Genomic DNA, 23,453 nt, shown 5'->3' on the forward strand with positions numbered 1-23,453 from the left:
ACTGGCTCATATTTAACAAATGGGTCAAAATGGTTTGCAATGGACAGGGTCCTATTTTGTCATTGCTTCCATGTCAATGATTAATGTTAATAGCAAACTCTAAGAAGCAAAACAGAGAATAAGCTCTGTAATGCAGTGAAGCTTTGCCTTTGCAGAAGACGTGCCTGCCTCTAAAACTAGCATTCGTTGTATTCTGAAGTTCTCTATCGGGTAGCACAAGGGGGAACACACCTAACTTTTACTCACTCTAGCTTTCTACTTATTTATTTATGTCTATTTATTATATAGAAAATCCGTGGGGTGCTTCTCAAATTTGCTATCATTCTGAGGCATGGAATTTTCTGTTAATTACTAAGTTGCTCTGTTAACAGTAAATACAGTTTCACAACTGAAATTGAAAGTACTTGATAGCTGTACTAAGAAGGGCCCATGGCAATTCCTTAACTGAGATTATGCAATATTTTAAAATGAATTTCCAGTCATTTAACCCTAAGTTTTTAGTGGAAAAAATTATGTAGTCCGTTCTTAAAAGAATATGGATCCCTAATTTCTTAGTTGTTTAAAGGGAAATATATTATTTCTATAAAGCTCATATTATTTATACATTACTTGCAGACAATGAAATATTTAGCAAGTATTTTGTAAACAGAAACAAGAAGGAAATATAAGCTATATACGTGAAATGTCTTTCTGAAATAAATCTTTTTTTAAAAAAAAACAAAAAACAGTTGTGCAGATAATCTACCTTATCTGTAGATGTCTGGCTTTGACAAAATTAGAAACTGGGTTAAAACTGCATATTTTTGGCCAAATTCCGTTTTATCTTTATGCCAATGTTATTTTATTTAAAGCTAGCTGTGAAGATGAGGGTGTCGCAGGGAAGAAGCATTAATGTATTTTGTGTTCATGGTTAGCTTGGACACATTAAAAAAAATATTGGCATTGTTCTATAATTGGTAAACTATAACTGAAAACAGTTTTGTTTAGGAAAACCACACATACAGTATTTGCAAATTATTAAAGGATTTTTCCTCTTCTGTTTTTAGTGGAAAATTCAATTTTGATCTTATACTTTTATTGAAAAATCAAACGTATTTTTAAAAAGTCAAAATCCAAACTATTTTAATGAAAGTATTAATAAGGATTTTATTCTGACAATACTTTATTATGTTACATTGTATCAACATATTTAGTATCAGTAAATGTGAAATTTTCCTTTTGAGTAAGCCTCATTTATTTTAATGATACTACTCATAATAAAGATTTCTTTCTCTCTCTCTCTCTCTCTATATATATATATTTTTTTTTTAAAAGAAAAAACGAAGAGTCTGTGATAAATACGATTTTGTTTCTGGAGCTGCTCTGTCATGCCCCTTTAATTATAATCTCTGATTATACTATTTTAAGAGCTAAATAGTACAAAAGGTTTTACAGTAATGGTTCAAATTTTGATTAAATCTCTTGATTGGGTCTGTTAATGGATGTATATGAAAATATTGGAAAGCTGCATGTAAAACATGTCCTTAATTTAGATTAACATGCTACTTGTAGTAAGGAAGAAATGAAAGGAAATAAAGGGAATCATTAAGAATATTTTGTGTGTATTTGATAATTTCAGCTTACTAGTTTAAAATTTGAATCAACTTAATAAGTTGTGTCCTCTTTTTGAAACAATTTTAAATACTTTACATTAATAAAAAGGACTCAAAAGGTTGATCAAATACATTTTCTCGGAATTTCTTGGGGTGCTGAACATTCCCAGTCTAATAATAACTGCAACACAAGTGAAGAGGGTCAGATATTGTGAAAAATCACAAGTTGTAGAAAATATTGCCACTGCAGTCCATTTTTGAGACACCTGCCTAGATGTTGAGGACAACTGTCCATTATTTTCTTTTAAAATGAGCATTGTTAACCATCTTCATTGCAACTTGGAGAAAGCCAATCTTTTCCACGGCAGTTATAAACTTGTCTGCTCAGCAATAAGTTTTATTGAATTCTACGAAACTGTTAATTCATGACTGTTTTGCATTTTATGATATTGTAAATTAATTCCTGCTCTTTTTGGCACAGATCGCACAGCAGCTGTGCGATCTGGACACGTAAATCACTTTAGTTCTAGCCCCACTGATATTTAGGGCCAATTAAATTCAGCCAAGAGATTTTACCTTAAATTTTTCCAGAAGTTACACAACGTAGCGATGCTTTTCTGTTAAAACTGGAAGAGGGCTCAGCGCTTGTGTATCAAAATTTGCAAGATGGCAGGTGCTCCACTGCAATGGAAGCCCCGCCCCTTTTTATTTGCTCGCAGGAGGGGCGGGGTTTTGAGCGCATTACTGTATCCCATGCTTGCAGATTCTCCTGAGTAGGCAAACCATTGAAATTTATTTAATAAATTGCAACATTGGGATTCAAATGCACAACATTTTGATTCAATATAGGATAATGGTGGTTTAAATTAAGTAAATGTAATTAATTTCCAGATGTATTCTTAAGGGAAAATTCAGAATATAATGTGAAATTGGTTAATATTTGATTATGTGCCATCAAGACCATCTTATATCCTTATATGAAAACATGATGACAGTGCTTCTTATTATGGTGATATTAACAGTAATATATATATCATGGCATAAATGTTTTAAGTCCATATGAAATAGCCACAAAAAGGCATAAATATATATGCCAGAGAAAGAAAACTTTCACTTAGTAGTAGTTATTATTATTACTCTTATTATTCCACATTTAATTAAAACACAATTTTTTTCTTTGTTTTTAAATTATCCCTAATAAAGTTGGGATTCCTTTGAGATGAGGTCAGCTATTGGAAATTCTATAAAAGCAGTTTGCCACCACATTTTTTCTGGTTTATTCCTTTTTTCTCCTCTACAGTGCTGGCATTTCCTTGTAGTGTTCCTTTCAAAGATTAATTAGGCCTTTTGAAATCTTTGAAATCAGCCAAAACCATGTTAACTGACAAGATTTGCCGATTTACATAGCCACGTCTTAAAACGGATTATTACTTATTTATCCCAGCAGTCTAACAGAACTTTGGCATTATTGCAGAATTATTTTTATAAAAATATGCATCACGTTCTTGTTTCTTTAAGAGCACTCACCAAAACAATGGCAGTAATAGAATTTGTGCAATCAGTAATGCAAAAAGTATCCAAAGATCACTATGCAATTTGAAAGCAGATTCATTTGTTTTGGCAATTTTTTAAAAAAGACTTAAAAGATAGAACTGTGCAACCCAAGTAGGAAATTTAACTCCTCTCAATAATAGAGAAATAGTGGGTTTGTGTTTTGAATTGAAGTATTATTAATTCAAGGCAGAAGCTACTCCACTTTTCCAAGGTATGGAATCAATATTTTCCTTATATACTATCTCTGAATGAAAGGTTTATTGTGTTTTTCTTACAAAATAAAAATGTAAAAGTGCATAGTTCAGGAATGCCTCCTCCAACATCTGTGAAACTTGGCACTCTTCAAACTTAATATGGATCTGTGTTTCTTGTACATTCTGGCTGTACATTGTTCAACTTTTTTTATTCTAGTAAAAAGCAAAAATAATTTGGTAAACAGGTTGAAAGCTCAAAAATCCTATCTCAATTAGGATTTGAAATTTGGTTGGTTTCCTTCCCTTGAAAGATCACATTTTTCTTACAGACATGTGATGTTCAGAAAACAGTTTTTAAAAAAAAAATACGGTAGCCATAATCACACAATTGAAGCACCCACCTAAACAGGGGGCAGGGCTTTAATTGTACTGTTGCGGCTGTCATTTTGACTTTTTTGACCTCCTGCATGGACACCGCTGTCTACAAATGCTATTGCATAATGGTTATAACCATTATGCGTGGTTTTCTAATTGCAGATTATGAGCAATTGTGATTGTTTTTGTCCGATTCACTTTTTAGAATTAAGGTAGTTCAAACTACGGCTATATTGATATTAAAAAGGCTGGGATTCTTTAAAAGCCTTTTGAGTGACTGCCCAGGGATTGAATCGCTGTGCTCAGAGTCTGCAAAGCCCCATTTTGAGTCTGACCTTTCATAATGCATTAAAAACTGTTCTTCTTATTCAGTCCCTCTTAGTTTTAACAAATCCATTCCACAAAAACATTTAGCATGTTTCCCAAAATAAAATATTGTTTTTTATGAAACAAACTCCTCTGGAATAGAAAATGAAAGTTCTAATACTACGTACGTATCCACTTAGGTAATAGTTTCAGTTTATTTAAAAAAAATATTACCTCAGAAATAAACAAATGTGTATATACTTGTATATGTACATAAACATAAACATATATACAAGGCAATGAATTTTATGTTTTGTGACAGCAAACCATAATTGTCTTATAAACTATATTAAAAACTCATTTTGCCTTTTTAAACCAATAACTTCAGGATTATCTTTAGATCAGTTACTATACTTAAACATTCATTTGTATTAATTTCAGCAAAAGTCAGGAATACAGTTTGGTTGTTTAAAAATTACATTAATTTGAACTGAGCTTTTCTTTCTATTATTTTCTTCAAACAATTTAGTGGAGTAAGATTATATTTTATAGCAGACATTTTCTAAAATCTCTTGCTTCAAAGAGTTTTTCTTGGAATCTTTTCTCTATGAAGGTAAAATTGCTCTTTAATTTATTTATAAACTGATTCTGTGAAATAAAGAAAATTTAAAAAGATAAACTACTTGTGTGTTTTTTAAATAGTATAGATTTCATTTCTTTTGCGAAGAGCACACTCTTCCTACAATATTGGCATAGAGCATAAGTTTATTTCGGCATAAATAAATTCTCAACTTTTGAGCTGCCTGTTATTTTTCAGATAAAATTACTAAATGGAAGTTTCAACAGTTCAGTAATTTTTATAATTTAGGGCATACAACTCCTGCGAATTCAGCATCAATCTCATTTATTATTATTGTTGTTGTTACAAACTGAAAGCCCATGAAAAACTACACGGCAAACTGTTTAGTAGCCCAATCTTTACTGAATTTAAAAATGTTGATCTTTTTAAATTCAGCCTGGGCTCTGAGCAGAAGAGAAAATTCTCATGGCTACAAAGATCTTTTTTTTTTTCCTCCTCCTTCTTGGCACTTTTGGGGTATGCAGGAGCTAAAATACATGGTCTGATACTTTTGGAAATTCTAATCCCAATTACCTTTTAATAATAAGATGTTGGAATTTCCAGCAAAGGGTTTAAACTGGAAGGCTGAGTATGATAAATTGACATTCAAGACCATTATTTAAAATAATAATAATCTGCAGAAATTTCAGGTTGCATTTTATCAAAAAGGACAAAACATCATGGACTTTGTGAATCCCATTTGTATCATTCCTGAGCTTTCGGCCACTTGATCTGGCCGTCCCTGGGAAGCGCAACATTTGCAGGGAGCACGCAGCGTGCCCTCCTGCCTTTCGCTTCTTGGCAGCTCCAGGTTAGACCCGAGGAGGCCTCAATGAAGTTATCCTGATACATTTTCCCTTTCAGGCCAGCACGTGGCCCAAATTAGTTCTCCATTTTGTGATGGCCCTTGGAGAGCAATTCCCATTGAGAAGGGAACAAAGGCCGTAACCCTGAGGTCAGAGGGCAATGCGCGGAGCACGGCCCCCTCTTTGTAAAGCTCAACACTGTTTATTTTGCCTAAGTAAAGATCACCAATACATTAACTAAAGAGCATTAAAAGGGTCATATCCCCCGGAGGGAGATCAGACAAGGAGCTGCTCTCCTTAGCCAGGAATAACCGCTGGACTTTTTTTTTTAAATAAAACACCTCGGGCCTAGGCCTTGCATCCCAAAGAAGTAGTTGAACGTGTTTGCGTTTAATTCTCATTACTTCCCAAGCTTAAGAAAAGTATACCTTAAATCTTTTTCTTAACTGTTCAAAACAAATTTCCCAGCTTAAAGTATTCTCAGCTTGCGTTTACATTTTAAAACACATTTAAGTATTTTTTTATTAAGTATAAAAAGATTTAATTTTGAAAACTTTGAAAATAAAAGTAGTTCTATATACTGGTTCGTGAGTAGTCAAGATAAAGTTGTTTGTAAGGGATTTTTTTTTTAATGTTGCCTGAGGAGATGCCAATTCTATCCTCCCTCCTTGACCATCGGAAACGGGTGACTTTGAGCCAGTCACTCTTGTCCGGTCTACTTCACAGGGATGTTGTTTTGTGCAGGGAAGTAGCAGGAGGGAGTACAACATATTTATGATTCTGAAGGAAAAATCAGATATAAATCTAGTAAGTCATCTCAAAACCCAGAAATTTTCCTCACATCTGTTCACTCTATAGATCTCAAGCACTTATCTTATTCTCTACATTTAATGAAAGAAAAAATTAAAAAAGAAAAAAGAAAGCAACCATAACAATAGTTAGATACACTCTACAAGTAGTTCTCAATATACATTCATTTAGTGATCATTCAAAGTTACAACGGAACTGAAAAGTGACTTATGACTGGTTTTCATGCTCGCAGCCTCCGCACCATCCCGAGTAACTGGCCTGGACTTACGACTGCCGCAGTGTCCCAGGGTCCTGTGATCACCATTTGTCTCCTTCCCAGCAAGCAAAGTCACTGGGGCAAGCCAGATTTCTTTAACAACTGCATGATTCCCTTAACAACCATGGCAAAATAGGCCATAAAATGGGACAAAGCTCACTTAACAACTGCCTTGCTTAGCAATCAAAAATTTGGGCTCTATTGTGGTCGTAAACCAAGGACTAATGGAATAGAACGGCTTTTCCTCTGTATGGATCTGTGTCTCTCTGTGTTTTTGTGTGTGTGTGTGATTTTACATAACAGTTTCAAGAAAGGATGACCATTATTTCATTCTAATCGCCTATCCATCATTTTTGCCTGGAAGCAACTTATCCATGACACTCCTCCCAGTGTTGAAAGGCCAGAAAGAGAAGACGCTGAGCGTTCACCTGAGGCCTTGCTAGCGATGCAGCATCTCCATCCAAAACTTTATTTGCTCTAACAAGGCCCCGGGAGCTCCAAGGCTCCCTTCTCCAGCGATTGTCTATAGAATTTGCCATGAACTGGAGTTGCTGGTGCTGTTTGTTGGTTCTGGATGTGTTCAAAAGGCAGGATTAGAGAGGCCCCTGCGTGCAGGCTTGCTAGGGCTGCCAGAAAAAAAGGCCCATCTCTCGGCCCATGAGGCAGACCAGAGCAGGAGATCAACTCCCTGAGAAGGCTAAACCTTCTTTTATTAAGATTGACTACACTATCAGAACCCCTCAGGTCCGATGGGGCTGGACTTTGTCCCACTTCTTACACGCTAGATGGGAGGCGTCCACCTCAGCTGCTTCTGAATGGTATCGCATTGTTTTGGACTTAAAAAATGTTTCAGCCCCCTTTGTTTAGGCCAGTGGTTCTCAACCTTTTTAATGCCGCGACCCCCAACCGGTCGTAAGTCAAGGACTACTCAACCGGTCGTAAGTCGAGGACTACTCAACTGGTGCAGCACCGTTTGCAGACTGGGGCTTTTGGCGGGCTCAGCAGGGCAGAGACAGCCTGGACAATTCCTATTGGCTTTTGAAAGCCAATAGAACGAGACTCTATTCAAGAGAGTCTATTCTATTGGCTTTCAAAAGCCAATAGAATAAAAGGGAGTAGCACAGCTAAGGAAAAGGGGGGGAAAAATGGCGGACTGCGTTGTTTAGCGACCCTCCTGAAATGGTCGTTCGACCCCAAATGGGGTCCCGACCCCACAGGTTGAGAACCACTGGTTTAGGCTTGGTTCCTGCCCATTTCTGCCAAGCTCACCTTCCTTGCTCCCTACACCAGAGTTTCTCAACCTGGATAATTTTAAGACGATATTTAAGCCAATAAATTTTGCAAGCAAATAAATAAATAAATAAATAAATATGCTGGCTGATGAACTCTGGGAGTTGAAGTCCACATGTGTTGAAGTTGCCAAGATTGCAAAATGTTGCTCTAGTCTACACCATCTATTCAGCACTGCCGGAGCTGGGAGGCTAAACAAGGTTGAATCAGGGGACTAGCCAGGAGCTAGCCAGGACTCTACGGCCCAGGCTTGGATGCCGGGAGAACGGTCAGGTTGATGCCTGGACATGCAGGTAGCCCTGTTGGTCCCAGAAGCCGAGATCAACTCAAAGAAATTATTTTTATAGTGAAAAGCGGAGAGATTCAGAATTGGACTTTTAATGACATTTTACTGCAGAATTCATATAGCTCATCCATCACTCTTTTCCAAGGAAATATGCCACAATATTAACTGAAAATATTAATGAAAATCATGGCAATTACAGGTTTTTGGAATTGAGATATTATTTTGGTATCAAACCATAATTTAGTTTCAGTATCAATATAATTTTAACAAAAAGATAATTCAGTATCTATTATTATTATTGCCTATTCAGTATCCTACAACGTAATATAACAAATCCAGGTGCCCTGGAATTTAACACAGCAGATTTATTTCTTTTTAAAAACATGAATATTTAATGATGCAAATATTACTTGATCATTGCAATTTTATTAATATGTGGAAGTAATTGCTGGCTTATCTTTAAAAAACTGCTCATACTGTACTATAGATTTTGCTGGGGTTAGTCTAAAACAATAGTTCACCTGATGAAACAATATGAATAAAATTTAAATGTATTATGAAAATGACTTCATTATTACTGCTATTCAAAACAATTTTAATTATAAGGCTTTTCTGTGTATTTATTTTTTTTACTCTGGAAAAAAGCCAAATGCACAGACAGTCATAATTTCTTCATAGCTCCACTAATTAGAGACGCAGTCAGTTTATGCATTGTTTTAAATACCAAAAAGGTTGCCAGCTTTACAGCCGTCCTAGGACATGTTTGCAAAATTATTAGTGAATGTTTTTTTAAAAAGTCCAAATCATTGCAAGTACAACCTCAAAGTTTCTTGATGAAATGTGACATACATAACTGATAGGAAAATAGAATTATTTCAGTTCCTCATGAGAAAAACAGCATGATTCTATTTAATTTTATTTTGAAAGAATACAGATTTTTTTTAATGGGTGCCCTATATAATTCAAAATCAGAACAACAGAATAGCAGAGTTGGAAGGGACCTTGGAGGTCATCTAGTCCAACCCCCTGCTCAAACAGGAGATCCTACCATTTCACACAAATGGCTGTCCAGTCTCTTCTTAAAAGCCCCCAGTGATGGAGCACCCACAATGTCTGAAGGCCATTCCACTGGTTAATTGCCCTGTTCAGGAAAGCATTGATTTTAGTTCAGTCCTAATGGATCTCTCCCCCCCCCCCCCCGTTTACATTTTCTTTCTTCAATTTTAAATTATAAAGAGCTAAAAAATGCTGTTTACAGAGTTTTGGCCACTTGAGTGGCCCAACCAAGCTTCTCCAACAAATTTAACTAAAGTTACCTCGTCACTTATTCATATAATTCAGGATCAACTATAACTGTCTGTTTGCGGTTTGCCTATTTATTTAATAAATTTATCGTAAGAATTCTTAGTGATTTTTAGAAAACTACACTACTGCATATAAGGAGACTTATCAGTCATTTAGACCATAATTGGCTCTTCTCCAAAGTCAGCACTTTTTATATTATGCCTTTTGCCCAGGTGCAACTCCAGAAAAACTAGTTTGTGCACATAAAGAGGTCACAAAGCTCATGCTTAGTATCACAAAGATTCTACCTAACCCATAAGGTGCTTTTTGACTGAAAGCAATGGGAGAAAATTAAGTTTTAGAAATATTTCAGAGAAATGCAAGGGCAAAAAAGAAGAAAAATACTTAAGTGTCCATGCAAAACTCCATATATTCCTGTAATAAGTTTTGGTAACGACACATTTGTTGAGTTGGCTGTAGCACCATTATAACAAGCAAACAGAGAGTGGAGTTCAGTTGTAAGTTTGACCCAGAAAAGAAGAGTAAAAGAGATGGAAATTATTTTGTCTAAGGAATAATCCCATTTTGCTCCCCAATCTAAAAAAGAGTAACACATGAAGAAAAGTTTGCAAAGCAATGCGCGGATGAGTTTTAAAATTTTCACACATGTAAACAAATGTTTGCAAAATGGGTGGGATTTAATAAACAGAATTAAATTATTTAGACTGCATTTCTGTGGAGAAGTGTGGACTTCCTTGATGGTAAAAGCCAAACAGTCATCTCAGATGGTATTATTTGCAGCTCAATGGAAGGGAATAAAATTAATTTTCAAGTAGCTTGAACAAATTGATAATACTTTTTTTCTTTCCATTTATAAAAAGGAAACTTGTAACACGGCGTTGACATGGCGTCAACTCCGGCCTACAAAATGCATTATTTATTAACAATCCATTTAATCTATTATTTATAAAAGCTGATCCCCAAAATTTTCCGGGCCAAACCAGGCGCTACCAAAAGTCATCCTTGACATACATATATCAGTGGGATGTTTTTCAGATTCCATGTCTTTTTGGAGACTAGCCCTTTTCCTTGAGACACTGCAAACTTTTCACATCCTTAACCTACCCCTGTATTTTACAAGCAGATGAAACCGTGAGGGAGATGCCGGGGGAGGACATATAACTGGGGCCAAATTTTGATAAAAGGGTGTGTTTGGTTGCGTCCACTCAAGACACTCCGCTGCAGCAACACAACTTTTGGTCTCCCTGGGAATCTCATTTGCTCTAGAGATTTTGAAAGGTCAGCAAAAAGGAGGAACAACACAGAACTGCCATGTAATTGGTACCACTTCTGATATAAGAAACAATGCTCACAAATGTACCTGTGTGTGTGTGCATGTGTGCGTGGTGAGGGGAACTGTGCAAGAAGAGCACATCCGGAGGTGGTTCCTTTCCAGGGGTGTCTGCAGTCCCTTCCCTTTTTACATGCCTCCTACCTGCAGGACAGGTAGAAATGGAGGCGGGGCCTCAGCTGCACGGCGGCCGTCCCCCTCTTGAGTTTCTTGACCTTGTGAGAAGTTTTACATCCAAATTTATTTTATTCTTTATACTGTTTCCAGCTTCCTATAAAATATTAACAAAATGGTCTGAGAATCAGTGTCTCCACTAGATAACTGACAGTCAAGCTGAAACTAAGTTAACCCATTAAAATTAGCCAACTTCCTCGAATACCCCGACATAACGCACATATCAAAGGATGAGGTCTGCAAACACAAACGAACTAATCGCTCGACTATCTTTCCCACAGGAGCCGCAGGTTCACAAGGCACATACCCACCCACCACCCCAGGATCCGCAACCGACACCCGGGGGAAGAAGCTCCCCCCCCCCCGCAAACCTCTCCCGCTGTGGCCCCAAAGGAAAACTCTTCTGCTCGCCTCCCGCCCGCCTGGAGCCCATTTCTACTCATCCCTCCGCGGCTCGAGCGGCTGCCCCCTTCCCTTCCCTGCCTCGCCAACCTCCGGCCCGGCGCCCGACTCGAGGCCCGGAGCTCCCGCGGCCGTCCCCGCTTCCCCCCGGCGGGCTGGCAGGGCGGCCCCTGACCCGGAGCCCGGCCCGGCGGAGCAGACGAAAAACAACGGCCATCTTGCCGGGGGGGGGCGCCCTCCGCGGGGCGGGGGGGGGGTCTGGCCGGTCGCCCAGGCGGCCGGGGCGAGGGAGCCGCGCTGCCCCCTCCCCTCCCGACAGCGGACAGCGGGCCCGCTAATGGCGCCGGGAGCCCCCCCCCGCCTTCTCCGGCGGCCCCTCCGCGGCCTTGGTGCGGGGAGACAGCCGGGAGGCGGCGGCGCTTTCCGGGGGGGGGCGAGGAGCGGGACCCGCGGTCTCGGCCGCAGCTCTCGGCCGCCGCCCCCGCGCGAGGCTCCTGACGCCCGGCCTGACGCGCCTCCGAAGGGCCGGAGGAAGGCGGGAGCCACGCCAAGCCCGCGCTCCGCTCTGCAGGACGGCAGCGGCCCTTCCCGAAATCCCGCTGGCTCCCCTCCCCCCCCCAAAGCAAAACCAATTCCTCACTCACCCTCCGTCCCCCCCGCGGCCCTCGGAGCCCCGGCTTTGGCCGGCCCTTGCGGCGGGGCCTGTCCGCCGGAGGGGCGGTCAAAAGAGTCAAAATGGCAACCCGCCCCAGGCCCTCGGAGCCCCCCCCGGCTCTCAGCAGGAGGCGCGTCTAAAGCGGGCTTTGCTCGGCTCTGGGTACCGGTTTTTAATCGGACCACCTGCCCCCCCCCATGAATGTCCCGATTTCCAGCCCTCGCTTAGGAGGGGCGTTTTATAACGGTGGGTAGGTCGGAGGAGTTCACTGGGGGGCAATTACCTTCGGAGGTTGTTCGTTTCAACCGGTGTTTCCCAGCCTGGGAGACTCGAGACCGGCGGGCTCTAATTCCCAGAATTCCCCAGCCAGAAGGTCGGCTGGAATTCTGGGAGTTGAAGAGTCAACGGGCCGAAGCAGAGACTTACGTGCGCTTTTTGCCTTTTGAGGAGTTCAAAAGAAACAGACCGTTGTACTGCCAGTCGGAAAGCTTCCAGTGGCATTTGGACTAAGGAATTCCCACGTTGAACAGATGCTGTTCAAGGATTGTCCAACAAGATGATTTTTACTGGGTGCCAACCAACTGCCCTCTTCCACTGCTGCTCCCCATCAGCCGGTAATTCAGGAATGCTCCCTGCTCCTTCCTGGACTTGTCTAATCTCCTTTTAAGGCCGGTTATGTGGGTGGCCCTCCTTACCTTGGATGGCAGCAACTACTATCGTTTGATTTCCTGAATCTCTCTGGGCACTGAGTTTTGGTGACCACAATTTCTAACGCTTTAAGAGATGGGATTATATTTATTGTGCTTCTCCTTATTCTTTTGCTCCAGGATAAAAAGCCTCAGATTCCATCTTTTTCCACTAATAGTGTTGACTATCCATTCTTGTCCCCTTTCTAGCTTGGACTGCTGTCAGGTGTTCCTCCTGGGGCAGCCTTGCAGGCAACCCAAAGCCTGCAGCTAGTCCAGTGAGCCAACCCCCCCCCCCGCTTGCAAAGGGAGCCCCAATTCGGAAATCACCGTACTGGTTCCTGGTAGGACCCGCTTCAAAGTGCTGGTGGTGACCTTCAAAACCCTTTATGGTGGCGCTTCGGGTGACGGGGGGGCCCTGCCACGCCAGCAAGAACATAGAATAATCCCAGGCCTGGAAGGGGCCTTGGAGGTCTTTGTCCACCCCCCCCCCCAGGCAGGAGCCCTTACACATCTGCCTGGACAAAGGGGTGTCCAGTCCTTTCTTGAAAACCTCCCGTGATGGAGCACCCATAACTCTGGGAGGCAAGTTGTTTCACGTTGTCAAGAAATTCCTCCTTATTTCCAGGCTGGATGTGACGAGCTTCCTCCCATTCCTTCCTATCCTTCATTCAGGTACAGTGCAGGACAAATAGATGCTCTCTCCTCCCTCTGAGACCCCTCAGGTACTGGAGGGCAGCTACGGTATCACCCCTTGTCCCCCTCCTTGCTAGAGTCGGACATACTTAGCACTCTCGGCCATTCATCCTACAGTTTGGCCTCCAGACCCCTCATCATCTTCTTTGCACTTCTTTGCCCTCTTTCTAGGGCATCTTGTTTGTACTGTGTACATCTCATGATGGGAATTGCCTCCTCCGTAGGGGCACATGGATCAGGCGACAACTGTTCTGTTGCAAAATGCTGACTAGGGAATTCTGGGAGCTGAAGTCCACAAGGAATTCTGGGAGCTGAAGTCCACACACCTTAAAACTCCCAAGGTTGAGAAACACTGTGTTATACTATCTAGGCTGGCATTTCCACTGACGTCTCCGCCATGACTGAAGCCTCTCTTTTTGGGGACGGTCACCTTCAGCTCTGTCCCCTCTGGATTTTTCATGCCATTTTGCACCATTTTTGCTGACACTCTGTTTCGAGGCAAACCTTCTCTGAACTCCTTGCCATCCTTTCTTCCCTCCCCTGGTGTAATCTGAAAGCTCGGAGGCTTAATTGCTCCTCCCTGAGTAAAAATATTTGCTCTGATCTTGATCTGTGTGGGACTCCCATTGTCAGCAGGATTCCAGTATGAAAATTGTCTATTTCCCATTTTCAGTTCCAAAGAGTTATAGAGCCCAAAGGATAAAGAATGCCAGCACCTATAATAGGTAGGGCAGATCCTCAAGTCAATACTGCAGCCTCAAGGCAGTGGTTCTCAACCTTTCTAATGCCACGACCCCATAATACAGTTCCCCCATGTTGTGGTGACCCCCAACCACTTATACATCATCGGGTGCCAGGGGCATGGCCAAAGAAAAGGGGGAAAAATGGCGGACAGCCTTGTTTGGCGACCCCCATGAAATGGTCGTTCGACCCCAAATGGGGTCCCGACCCACAGGTTGAGAACCACTGCCTCAAGGCATGTGCAATAGGGCTGGGATTTTGACACACCCACCACCTCACCTTTGTCCTGTGATCTTATATAAAAATCTAGATTCTATCTAAAAACCAAGAAAAAGAATAGCCACAAGATAAACCATGTTTGCACCACTGGTCCCATTTGCAGGGTTCAAATGGCTGTTTAAATTCTGCAGCGGCAGCCTTTCCATTTTTTAAAACCAGAGGCTTGCTCTTGTTTGCAAATTGTGATTGCATCATGTCTATTGCTGGAAATCATTTGTCACCATGGAAACAACAGCTTGAAGCAACAGGTTCTCTAGACTGGATCCTTCTGAATTTCCATGCCTGAATTTTGGGGAAGTTGCTTTAATTACATGATCTTTTTTAGGCTCAAGGAAGACTATCCTGACATGCCTTTGACATTCAGATCACATCTGACACATAGATGACGGCTGTTGCAAACCAGGAATTTCAGAATGTGAAATGCCTATTATCACGTCTCCTTTACAGTAACATCAAAACACAGAAGATATTTCTCCTCCCAAGCACCCCTTTTTTGTGTGAATTCAAACCACCTTTCCAGTGATTTTACAAATTCTTTTTTAAATTTTTTTTGGGAGCATTAGCCTCAAGGTAGCTGAATTTTTCAATCTGTCTGTCTGTCTGTCTATCTATCGATCTATTATCTATCTACCTACCTACCTACCTACCATCAGTCCAGCCATCCAGCAAAGTCCTCACCATGTGTGATCCATAGACATAAATGACCTTCTAATCTAATTCATCTTGGAGGCCTGAAAGGCCAGGTTAGGGACAGATTGTCATGGACAAAATATCCCTGTGGTTGCTAGCAGTTGAAAACAACTTGTCAGCACATAATTAACTTTGGGTATCTTCCACAAGATGCCCCTATCTTCTACAATTATACATTTGATGTATAATTCAGGCTTTCATAATCTAATGGTTGAACCATGTAATTATTAATAATTATTCCTTTGAAATCTGTTTATGACATGTACAAAAATAGGGGTGCCACATTCACATAGTTGCAGCTGCCACCTTTATTTTTTGATACCCCAGCCCACAATACAATTGCTGTGGAGTAAGACCAAATCAAGGCCATATTACAGGTAGTCCTTGACCTATGACTAGTTGGATAAGAATTTTGGTTGCTAAGCAATGCAATTATCAAGCAAGTCATCATGTGATTAGAACCAATTTAATTGCCATTTTACCATGGTCCTTAAGCGAATCATGTAGTAATTACTTCAATTAGGCTTTCCCGATTTCCTTACTTTTTGAAAACTGGTTGGGAAAGTCACATGTCACAATCACAGGGCCACAAGATTCGGCAACTGACTACAAATGTAAGCTGTTGCCAAGGGCTTGAAATGTAATCATGTGGCCACAGTCACAACTGTGAGGGTGGGTCATGAGTCACTTTTTCCATTATAACTTTGAATCACTGTTCAAAGCGGACGTAAGTCAAGGACTACCTGAAACGTCTTGTGATCTTGGAGATGGTCAGGAGGCATGAGTGTCTGCAGAGAAGGGCAAATAACGGAACATGCAACACAGCTTTGTGATACAAACTCTGCTCCTTTTGCACTTGGGTACACGTATGTAAAGGGTGGAGCTTCCATTGTGACTTTGTGACGTGCATTTTATCATTTTGACAAAAATGCCATTTGCTACAGATGGTCCTGTCTGGTGCTACCCTATCGCCTCTCTGTTCAATCAGCTACACTCTTTCTGGCAGGTTCAAAGCTAGACTACCCAATTCTACACACTCATCAGCAAACTGATTGTGAACAATCTGTCAATCAAGGGAAGGGCAGCCTTCCCTTACAGCGGAGTAGGAGAGAGCTCTGAACAGACACTTTTGAGTTTCATAGATTTTATTATGCTGCTGGTTTGGACATGTTTACATTATGGTTTGTAACATTGGTTTATTTAAACTTAAGCCTAGCCAGACTGATTGGAGTAGGCAACCCCCTCCCGCTCCTTCCCTTCCCTCTCCTCCCTCAAGTTCCCGCTTGGTCCTCTCCAGACTGCAAAGGTTTTGGTGAATCAAAAGAGTAGAAACACCACGGTTCGGTTGCGTGAAACAGGCGTCTCCTACCAGGGTCACGGAGCACAATGGCAGCCCAGCCTGGCAGAAGGCAGGCTCATTGTGGAGGCCTGCCACGCCAGCGTCACCCAGCTGAAAACCCAGCAGAAAGCCCCTTTGCGGAGAGATCTGTCTCCCGTTTGGTTGGGTTTCTCTCTCTTTCTATTGCTTTGGGGGATCTTAAGAGAAACGGGACCATCCCTGGCGACGGGCATGAAGGTCTGCAGCAAACCTGGCGGGGGGTCGTTGTTTCTTCCAGGAGAGACAAGCCCCCACCCAGCCTCGCCCACGGCCCTCTTCCCAGGAGAAGAAGGGCAAAGGAAGCCTCGACGACCCCTCCCTCCCCCCCCCCCGCCGCCAAGAGCCGCCTTTGTGGCTCCCTCTCCTCTGCTCCTGCATGGTCGGGCTCATAAAAGCCAGCCCTTGGCACGGGGGAGCAGGCCAGAATGCTAATCCCGGAGCAACCCGTTGCCGCCTTGGCATCCAGAGGCCTCTGTCTGAGACTTCACCTTCCATTCAGCGTCTTTCCAAAGAGGCTGGCAATTGACCGGACCTGTCTGCGGGCAATGAATCGAGTGTCTGGGTTTTTGTGTGGTTTAAAGCCCCCTTTGTGGCCGTGAAAATAATATTTTTCCCCCATTCCAGTCTATGACACGGTCCCTTTGGGGCGGGGGGAGCCCAACCAACACGCTGCTTAACAAAGGCCGATAATCAGCATCACATTGTTCGCTGGAAGATCCATTTTCTTTTGGGGTTCTCTCCGTGTTTCAGCAGATGCTGCAGTGTGTGCCAAAGCCTTATTACCAGACATAGTTTAACAGAACGGAGTTCCAACGATTAATAAAGCCATCTTTATAAACACCTCCTAGGCCTTGTCGGATTGTAAGAATTCAACCCTCAAGAGAAAAGGATTGCTCTGTCTTTCGCAGAGAGTTTTAATTTAAATTGGATTCAAAACCAGGCTCCTTTTTGCGAATTGGGGAGGATTGGGGCTTGAATGACAAGTGTCAGCAGGAAGGAAGGCCTCAAAAGCTAAAATGGCAGCCATAACTGCATCACTAAGCCACCATCTTGGCTTTTTTGGCACATCCCCCTTGGTCTCCTCCTCCTCCTCCTCCTCCTCCATTTAAAGTCTGATCTGCCTGGCCATTTGAGGTGAGCCTCCTCTGAGCTGAGCTCAACTCAGCCAGTTTGGCCTTCTGGTTGAGGCACCAAAGAGGAGAGGCTCACCATAGCCATGAAGGACAGGTGGGTGACCTTGGGCGGGTCCCTCTCTCTCTCTCAGCCCAACCCACCTCACGGGTGGTGGTTGTGGAGAAAATAGGAGGAAGGAACGTTAAAAAAAATGCAAGCTAAGGAATATTAAACGTACCTATTTAAATAGAATGAAAAGCACTCTAGGATATCAATCATATTTAAATATGCTAAATAGGGGAAGACAACACAGGCCCACAAGTAAAACCATGTAAGCTCATAATGTTCATTGCTTGTTTTATTCCATATTCCATAGTCAAATCCTATCTTATTTAACAAACTAGCCACTGAGTACTGCCCCTGTACAATGGATAGTCTCTGTGTGATGTGATCATTCATGTGATTTTCCAAATTATTATTGGCAACACCTGTGGCATTTTTTTCAATCAAATTCCTAATATGAAGAATTAAGTTCTCAGTTCCATGTGCTCCCCCCCCCCTTCTCCATACCTGATCAGAACTCCTAGTATAGGGAGACTTCTCAATGATCAACATCCATATTCTGGTCTTATTGCAAGAGAGGAATAGGTAGTTTTACAGGATGGTAGTCGAGCCCAGAATTTATATTGCTAAGTAAGACATTTGTTAAGTAAGTTTTGCCTCATTTTATGACCTTTCCACAGTGAATCACTGCAGTTGATAAGTTAGTAACACAGGTTGTTAAGTGAATTTGACTTTCCCATTGAATTTGCTTGTCCGAAATGGGTCAGTTACCAAGTGTCTGAATTTTGATTACGTGATCATGGGGATGTTACAATGGTTGTGAGTGTGAAAAAAACAGTCATATGACAATTTTTTCAGTACCATTGTAACTGAACAGTCACTAAATGAACTGCTGTAAATCAGGGACTACCTGTACGGACAAGTGAAAGGTTTTAAGATGCACTGATTTATACAAAATTTCACTCTTGAGAGCTCTTGTATGTTTAAGACTGCACCCTTAGCTATACGCAGAGACCAAATCACACAGTCCTAGTTACACTAAAAGGGGTATGTGCATGTCTTGTATATGCATATTTTAAAAAATATTTACACAAAAGATTCAGAATATTTCAGAGGTTATTAATATAAGTATATATACGTCTCTGCGTACAGTAAACTGCCTGGTGCTATTCAGCCATATAAGCGGACACATAAAATTATAAATAAAATAGCCACATTTGATGCTTGACCATAACAACACACACACACAGACATGCGCACACACGCACACACTTAATTTGCTTGGGAGTAGACAGATGCTAAAGGAAAGGGTGGCCAGGATCTCTCCAGGCCCGGCTGACACTGCCAGAGACAATTGGGCGATTGTACCTGAACGTTTGTGGGAGGCTGGGGGCAGGGGGGGGGGCGGGGAGGTTTGGCTGAAGGGTTGGAGAGGCGAGGCCTGAATGCTAATCAATCTCTGGCAGCGGTTCAGGCCTTCCAATGGGATTCCCCGCCTCTTTCAAAGGGAGACATCCAAAGCCAAAGCCTTAGCCAGCCCCATCTGCATTCTGCAGGATGCCTTTCTCAAGTGGAAGCCGGGGAAGGGAGTCGGGGCTTGCATTTAAATGGGGGCATTAAGCGCCAGGCTGGGCAAATGCTGGTGCGAGGGGGGGGGAGGATTGGGGGAGCCGCACATCTCAGACAACGAAGCCGGGGTTTCTTCACCAGCTCCGGAGAAGGGCCCTTCTTCACTCGGAGAGATAGCAGGACCTCCCCCCTCCTTTCCAATTAAAGCCGGTTCGTCACTAAGCGCCTCGCTCCGGTATCTCTGGCGCTGGGCTGGCTAAAATCGCCCCCCCTTCTTCCCCTCTCTTTTCATTCCGAGCCTCGCCGACCAAACTTTGAAGTTGGGCGGTATTGAAAGAGCCTTTAAAAAGCATCCTCCGAGGGTCTCATCTCCTGGGGAGCGCCTCTCTCGTCCCCGCGGGGGCTGCTGCTGCTGCTGCTTTCCCCCTCTCCCCGGTCTCCGGGCTGCCTCGCCCGCCATCCGCTCTCCGGCTGCGCCGGCGGGAGCGAAGCGCCAGGCTCGCCCGGCCGCTCCAGGAGCCACCGGCGCGGCGGGCGCCCCCTGACGGCCCGGGCGGGCATAGGCGCGGCCGCCTCCTCGAGCGGGCACCGGGCGGGCAGGCCCGGAAGGCGGGGGGGGGGGGAGCCGCCTTGGCATCGGGCCACGTCCTCCGCCTTCGCCGCAGCTGGTGCCCGGCTCCCGAGGAACAAAGCGGCCCCGGCCGCCCCGTCGGCCGCGCGCAGGCCCGGCGGGGAGGGGAGACGCATTCCTGACCGGGCGAGACGAGCCGGGCCCGGCGGTGGGCTTCGCCGACCCCTCCTCGCCCTTTGTGACTGGCGCAGATGCAAATGGGGCCGCCGCCCGCCTTCCCCCCCGCGGAGGGCGCTGGGACGGGGCGCCTCGGAGGGGCCGACAATGAGCCACTCTCTCCCCCCCCCCCGTGCAAAACGCCCCGTCTGGGGCGGCGCGGGACAAAAGCCCCGGCGGGGAGAGCAGACGCGGGGGGAGCGAGAGGGACCGGGGTGGCCTTGGAGGCTCCCCTTTAGAGGGAAAGCTCCGGGGTCCCCCCTCCCCCTTTTCTAAACCTAAGGGCCATAAGCAAATATAGGGAAACAACAACAACCGCAGAATGGAGGCAAAACTTCAGAACAGAATATAGGTAGTCCTCGACTTACGACAACGGAGCCCAAAATTTCTGTTGCTAAGTGAGACGTGCGCCCCCATTTTACGGCCTTTCTTGCCACAGTTTGTGAAGTGAATCAGTGCAGCTGTTAAGGGAATCCGGCCTCCCCCGTGGACTTTGCTTGTTAGAGGGTCGCAAAAGGGGATCCCGGGGCTCGCAACCATCATAAATATGAACCAGTTGCCGAGCATCACAGGATCGTGGGGCTGCTGCAAAGGTAACTGTGAAAAATGGTAACTTTGAACGGTCACTAAATGAACTGTTGTAAGCCGAGGACTACCTGTAACTGGCCTGGCGTGGAAGGGGGCAGGGGAGAGAGAAAAAAATCCCTGTGACTTCTGGCAATGCAACGGACGGCGACCCCATTTCTGCCCAGATGCTCTGTGACACCCCTAAACTCTGCGGAAGACGTCACCCAGCCTGGTAACGAAACCAGGTTCGGAAACCAACCCACAAACTCGGAGAGCGACCCTCCACCCTCACCCTCCACCCGGGATGCAAACATCGGCCACCTTCCCCAACAGAGGCCACTGCTGCAGAGGGCGTAAAGACAAGGCCCAGCACGGCTCCGGTCCTGCCCTTATGCTGCCCTCTTGGCTTTTTCGACCCTTTCCTGAAGATGCCCCAGAAGGAGGGCAACTTGTGTGCACCTCCTCCGAAGAGAGGCAGGGAAGAGCCTGGACGGAGGTCGATGTAAATAAGAAATGCACAGCGTCATTCCCATGCTTTCTCAACGGGAAAATGACTAAATTTAAGTTAACGCCCCATTTCATGAAATTAAAAATCAGGAAAGACAAATAGAATATTACGAACAGAGACAAACCTCTAAACTTCGTGTGCTGCTCAGCTTTGTCCTTGCAAACACAAATTGGAAACAGCATTCCCCCCCCCTAATAAATTTGGGCACGAGTAAAGTTACATATGCATGTCTGTGTGTCTACATGTTTGTGAAAAGCTGAGTAGATACACTGTTGACTGAATAAACTACTTAGTAGAATTAGTTTGCTGCCAAAGAGTGTACCATGTTCACAAGGGAGTAACGAGTTTCTAGCTCACACATACACAACTTATTCTTTCACTTGCACCCACCAAGACCAGCAAAAATCAAGGTGACCTCTACACGGGAGTCAAAAGATACTCAAGCAACTATTCTTTGTTGCTGTCTACTGTCCGGCTGGACTTCTGCCATCAGATACAGTGGCCCTAACCAAATCCCCACTACACACGCAAAACAAAGACACACAGCGCCACTAGAGTCCTTCCAACAGAAAGAGCAGAAAATAATAAGGAATGGAAATGGAGCAAACTCCTGGGGTGATGGTTAGAGGAGGGGAGGGGAAGGGGAGGGAAGGGCCAAAGTAAATGGAACTGGGGTAAAGGAAGCCGGCCTGGAAGGCGGGATAATCTCTAGGTATTATAAAAAGAGTTTGTCTCACCCGGCGTGCCGCCTGCCCCTGGCAAAGGCTAATTTTCAAATCCATTATACTGAAAACGTGGGAGGAAGAAATCAGATCCAAGAGGCTTCGAATCGCCTATGAGTACATCCCATATTTAAAAGCTGGAGTTCTTATATCCCTCCATTAGCTTACGGATGTGCACTCAGAGAGAATTGGCCTTAGCTGTGCTTCTCCAGTTCCGATTGCTGCTAGGGAAATCTGACCCTAAATCTGATTATACCACCCCATTAAGGGGCAATTATTTGGGGAAGAATCCTTTCTGATTGGGCAAACACACAACTGTTCATAGTCCCTGTGATGTGGGGTCCTTGATGCTCTCTGACCTTGGCTGTTTTCTTGCAAACATTTCATTACCCCAAAAGGAAGGTTCTTTAGGCAAGAAAAACCAAATGCATATTTATGGCCAGCCTCCGGGAGGGATAAGCCATCCCAGAAGATGACCACTCTGGATGGCATTCTTCTCTCCCCCCCCCGCCCCCCTCTTTCACTCTGTAGGTTAGAAAAAAGGAAAAACTCCCACTTTGGAGCAGCAGCTGCTTGGTGCTAAGGCTTGGTCCTCGCCCCCACACCAAGTTTAAAATAGCTTCTTTCCCACTGATGTCGTGAGAGGCTATTCTGAAGCAGGGGGGCCTGGGGGCGGGTGGGCGTTCACTGGGGGGCGGCCTTCTCATCCATTCTTTTCCACCAGCCCAGCCGCCTGGGAAGGACTGACCGTCAGGGGCCGCGTGTCTCCCTTTCGGGAAAGAAGGGCGTCCGCTGGGGAGCGGAGGGCGGAAGGGAGAAGGGATGACTTCAAGGGCTGGAATATTTGCAACTCCCCCCCCCCCCACACTCTCTGTCTCTCTACCTTGACAATAAAATGACATTATAATTTTTAAAGCAGAATAAAAACTAACAAGAGCTAAGATTTAGAATGAAACAAAAAGAATGAAAGGAGGAAGGAAGGAGGAAAGACAAAGGTGCAGAAATCAAAGAAAAGCAGTGGTTTCCAGTTTTCTTTCATGGCAATTATAATTCTAAAATAACTTGCGACCTTATTTACATTTTCTCCACAATCCATTATTTTTATTCTAAACCTCAAACCATATATCAAAACATCCTTTTTTATTTGTTTCCCACAAAAGTCCCTAAGAGGTTTCTGATTATTGTTAAATTTAGGCAATGTCCTATGAACGAAATCAGTCTGGCCAGCTCGGTAAGTTCCATCATCCTCACTCTCCGTTCCTCCCTTGTGGGTAAAGTCCAATCTCCCCACTTCGTGTCCCTCCCTCTTGCTAGAGGCAGCTTTGTGCTGGAAGGAAGGAAGGAAGGAAGGAAGGAAGGAAGGAAGGAAGGAAGGAAGGAAGGAAGGAAGGAAGGAAGGAAGGGCTTTGGGCTTAGGCCGCTGCAGCAGACCTGGCCCTCCATCCCACCAAAGGGTGCTTCTGCACAGCCAGCAGCCTCCACCCTCTGCTGTATTGCTGTATTTTCACAGCTGCTTCCTGGCACCAAGGAGAATATGAGCAAAGAGGGAATGGAAAAAGAGGAGAGGATCCACCGATGGCTCCAGGGGGGAAGAAAATGGGATCAGATACGTCACAATATGATGGTGAAATTGGTATCATCCACACCACGATATTACGGTGCATGTGGCATCAAAGAACATCGAGTTGGAAGTGTTTTTA

At 44.0% G+C, this 23,453-nt stretch overlaps 1 protein-coding gene and 1 long non-coding RNA gene across 4 annotated transcripts in view; both read right to left on the reverse strand.

Moving 5' to 3' along the window:
* Positions 1–1,144: 1,144 nt before the first annotated feature.
* LOC120313057 overlaps positions 1,145–23,453 on the reverse strand; it is a 46,378-nt gene continuing 24,069 nt past the window's right edge. The window contains exon 5 of the mRNA XM_039354561.1: positions 1,145–2,361. Coding sequence (XP_039210495.1) covers positions 2,231–2,361 — 131 coding nt within the window. The 3' untranslated portion in view covers positions 1,145–2,230. The remainder of the gene's footprint in view (positions 2,362–23,453) is intronic.
* Positions 2,773–11,337, reverse strand: LOC120313082. Of its 3 annotated transcripts, XR_005558036.1 has the most exons (3): positions 10,754–11,337; positions 9,137–9,229; positions 2,773–6,226 (listed from the first exon to the last, which is right to left on the reverse strand). It is a non-coding gene; the product is annotated as an uncharacterized LOC120313082 (long non-coding RNA). The 3 variants fall into 3 exon arrangements; XR_005558034.1 differs by lacking the exon at positions 9,137–9,229; XR_005558035.1 differs by lacking the exon at positions 2,773–6,226 and having other exon boundaries at positions 8,165–9,229.

The sequence above is a fragment of the Crotalus tigris genome, unplaced genomic scaffold (genome assembly GCF_016545835.1).
Source record: "Crotalus tigris isolate CLP2741 ecotype Arizona unplaced genomic scaffold, ASM1654583v1 scf7180000018563.1161478300:1536566, whole genome shotgun sequence".
Classification (NCBI taxonomy): domain Eukaryota; kingdom Metazoa; phylum Chordata; class Lepidosauria; order Squamata; family Viperidae; genus Crotalus; species Crotalus tigris.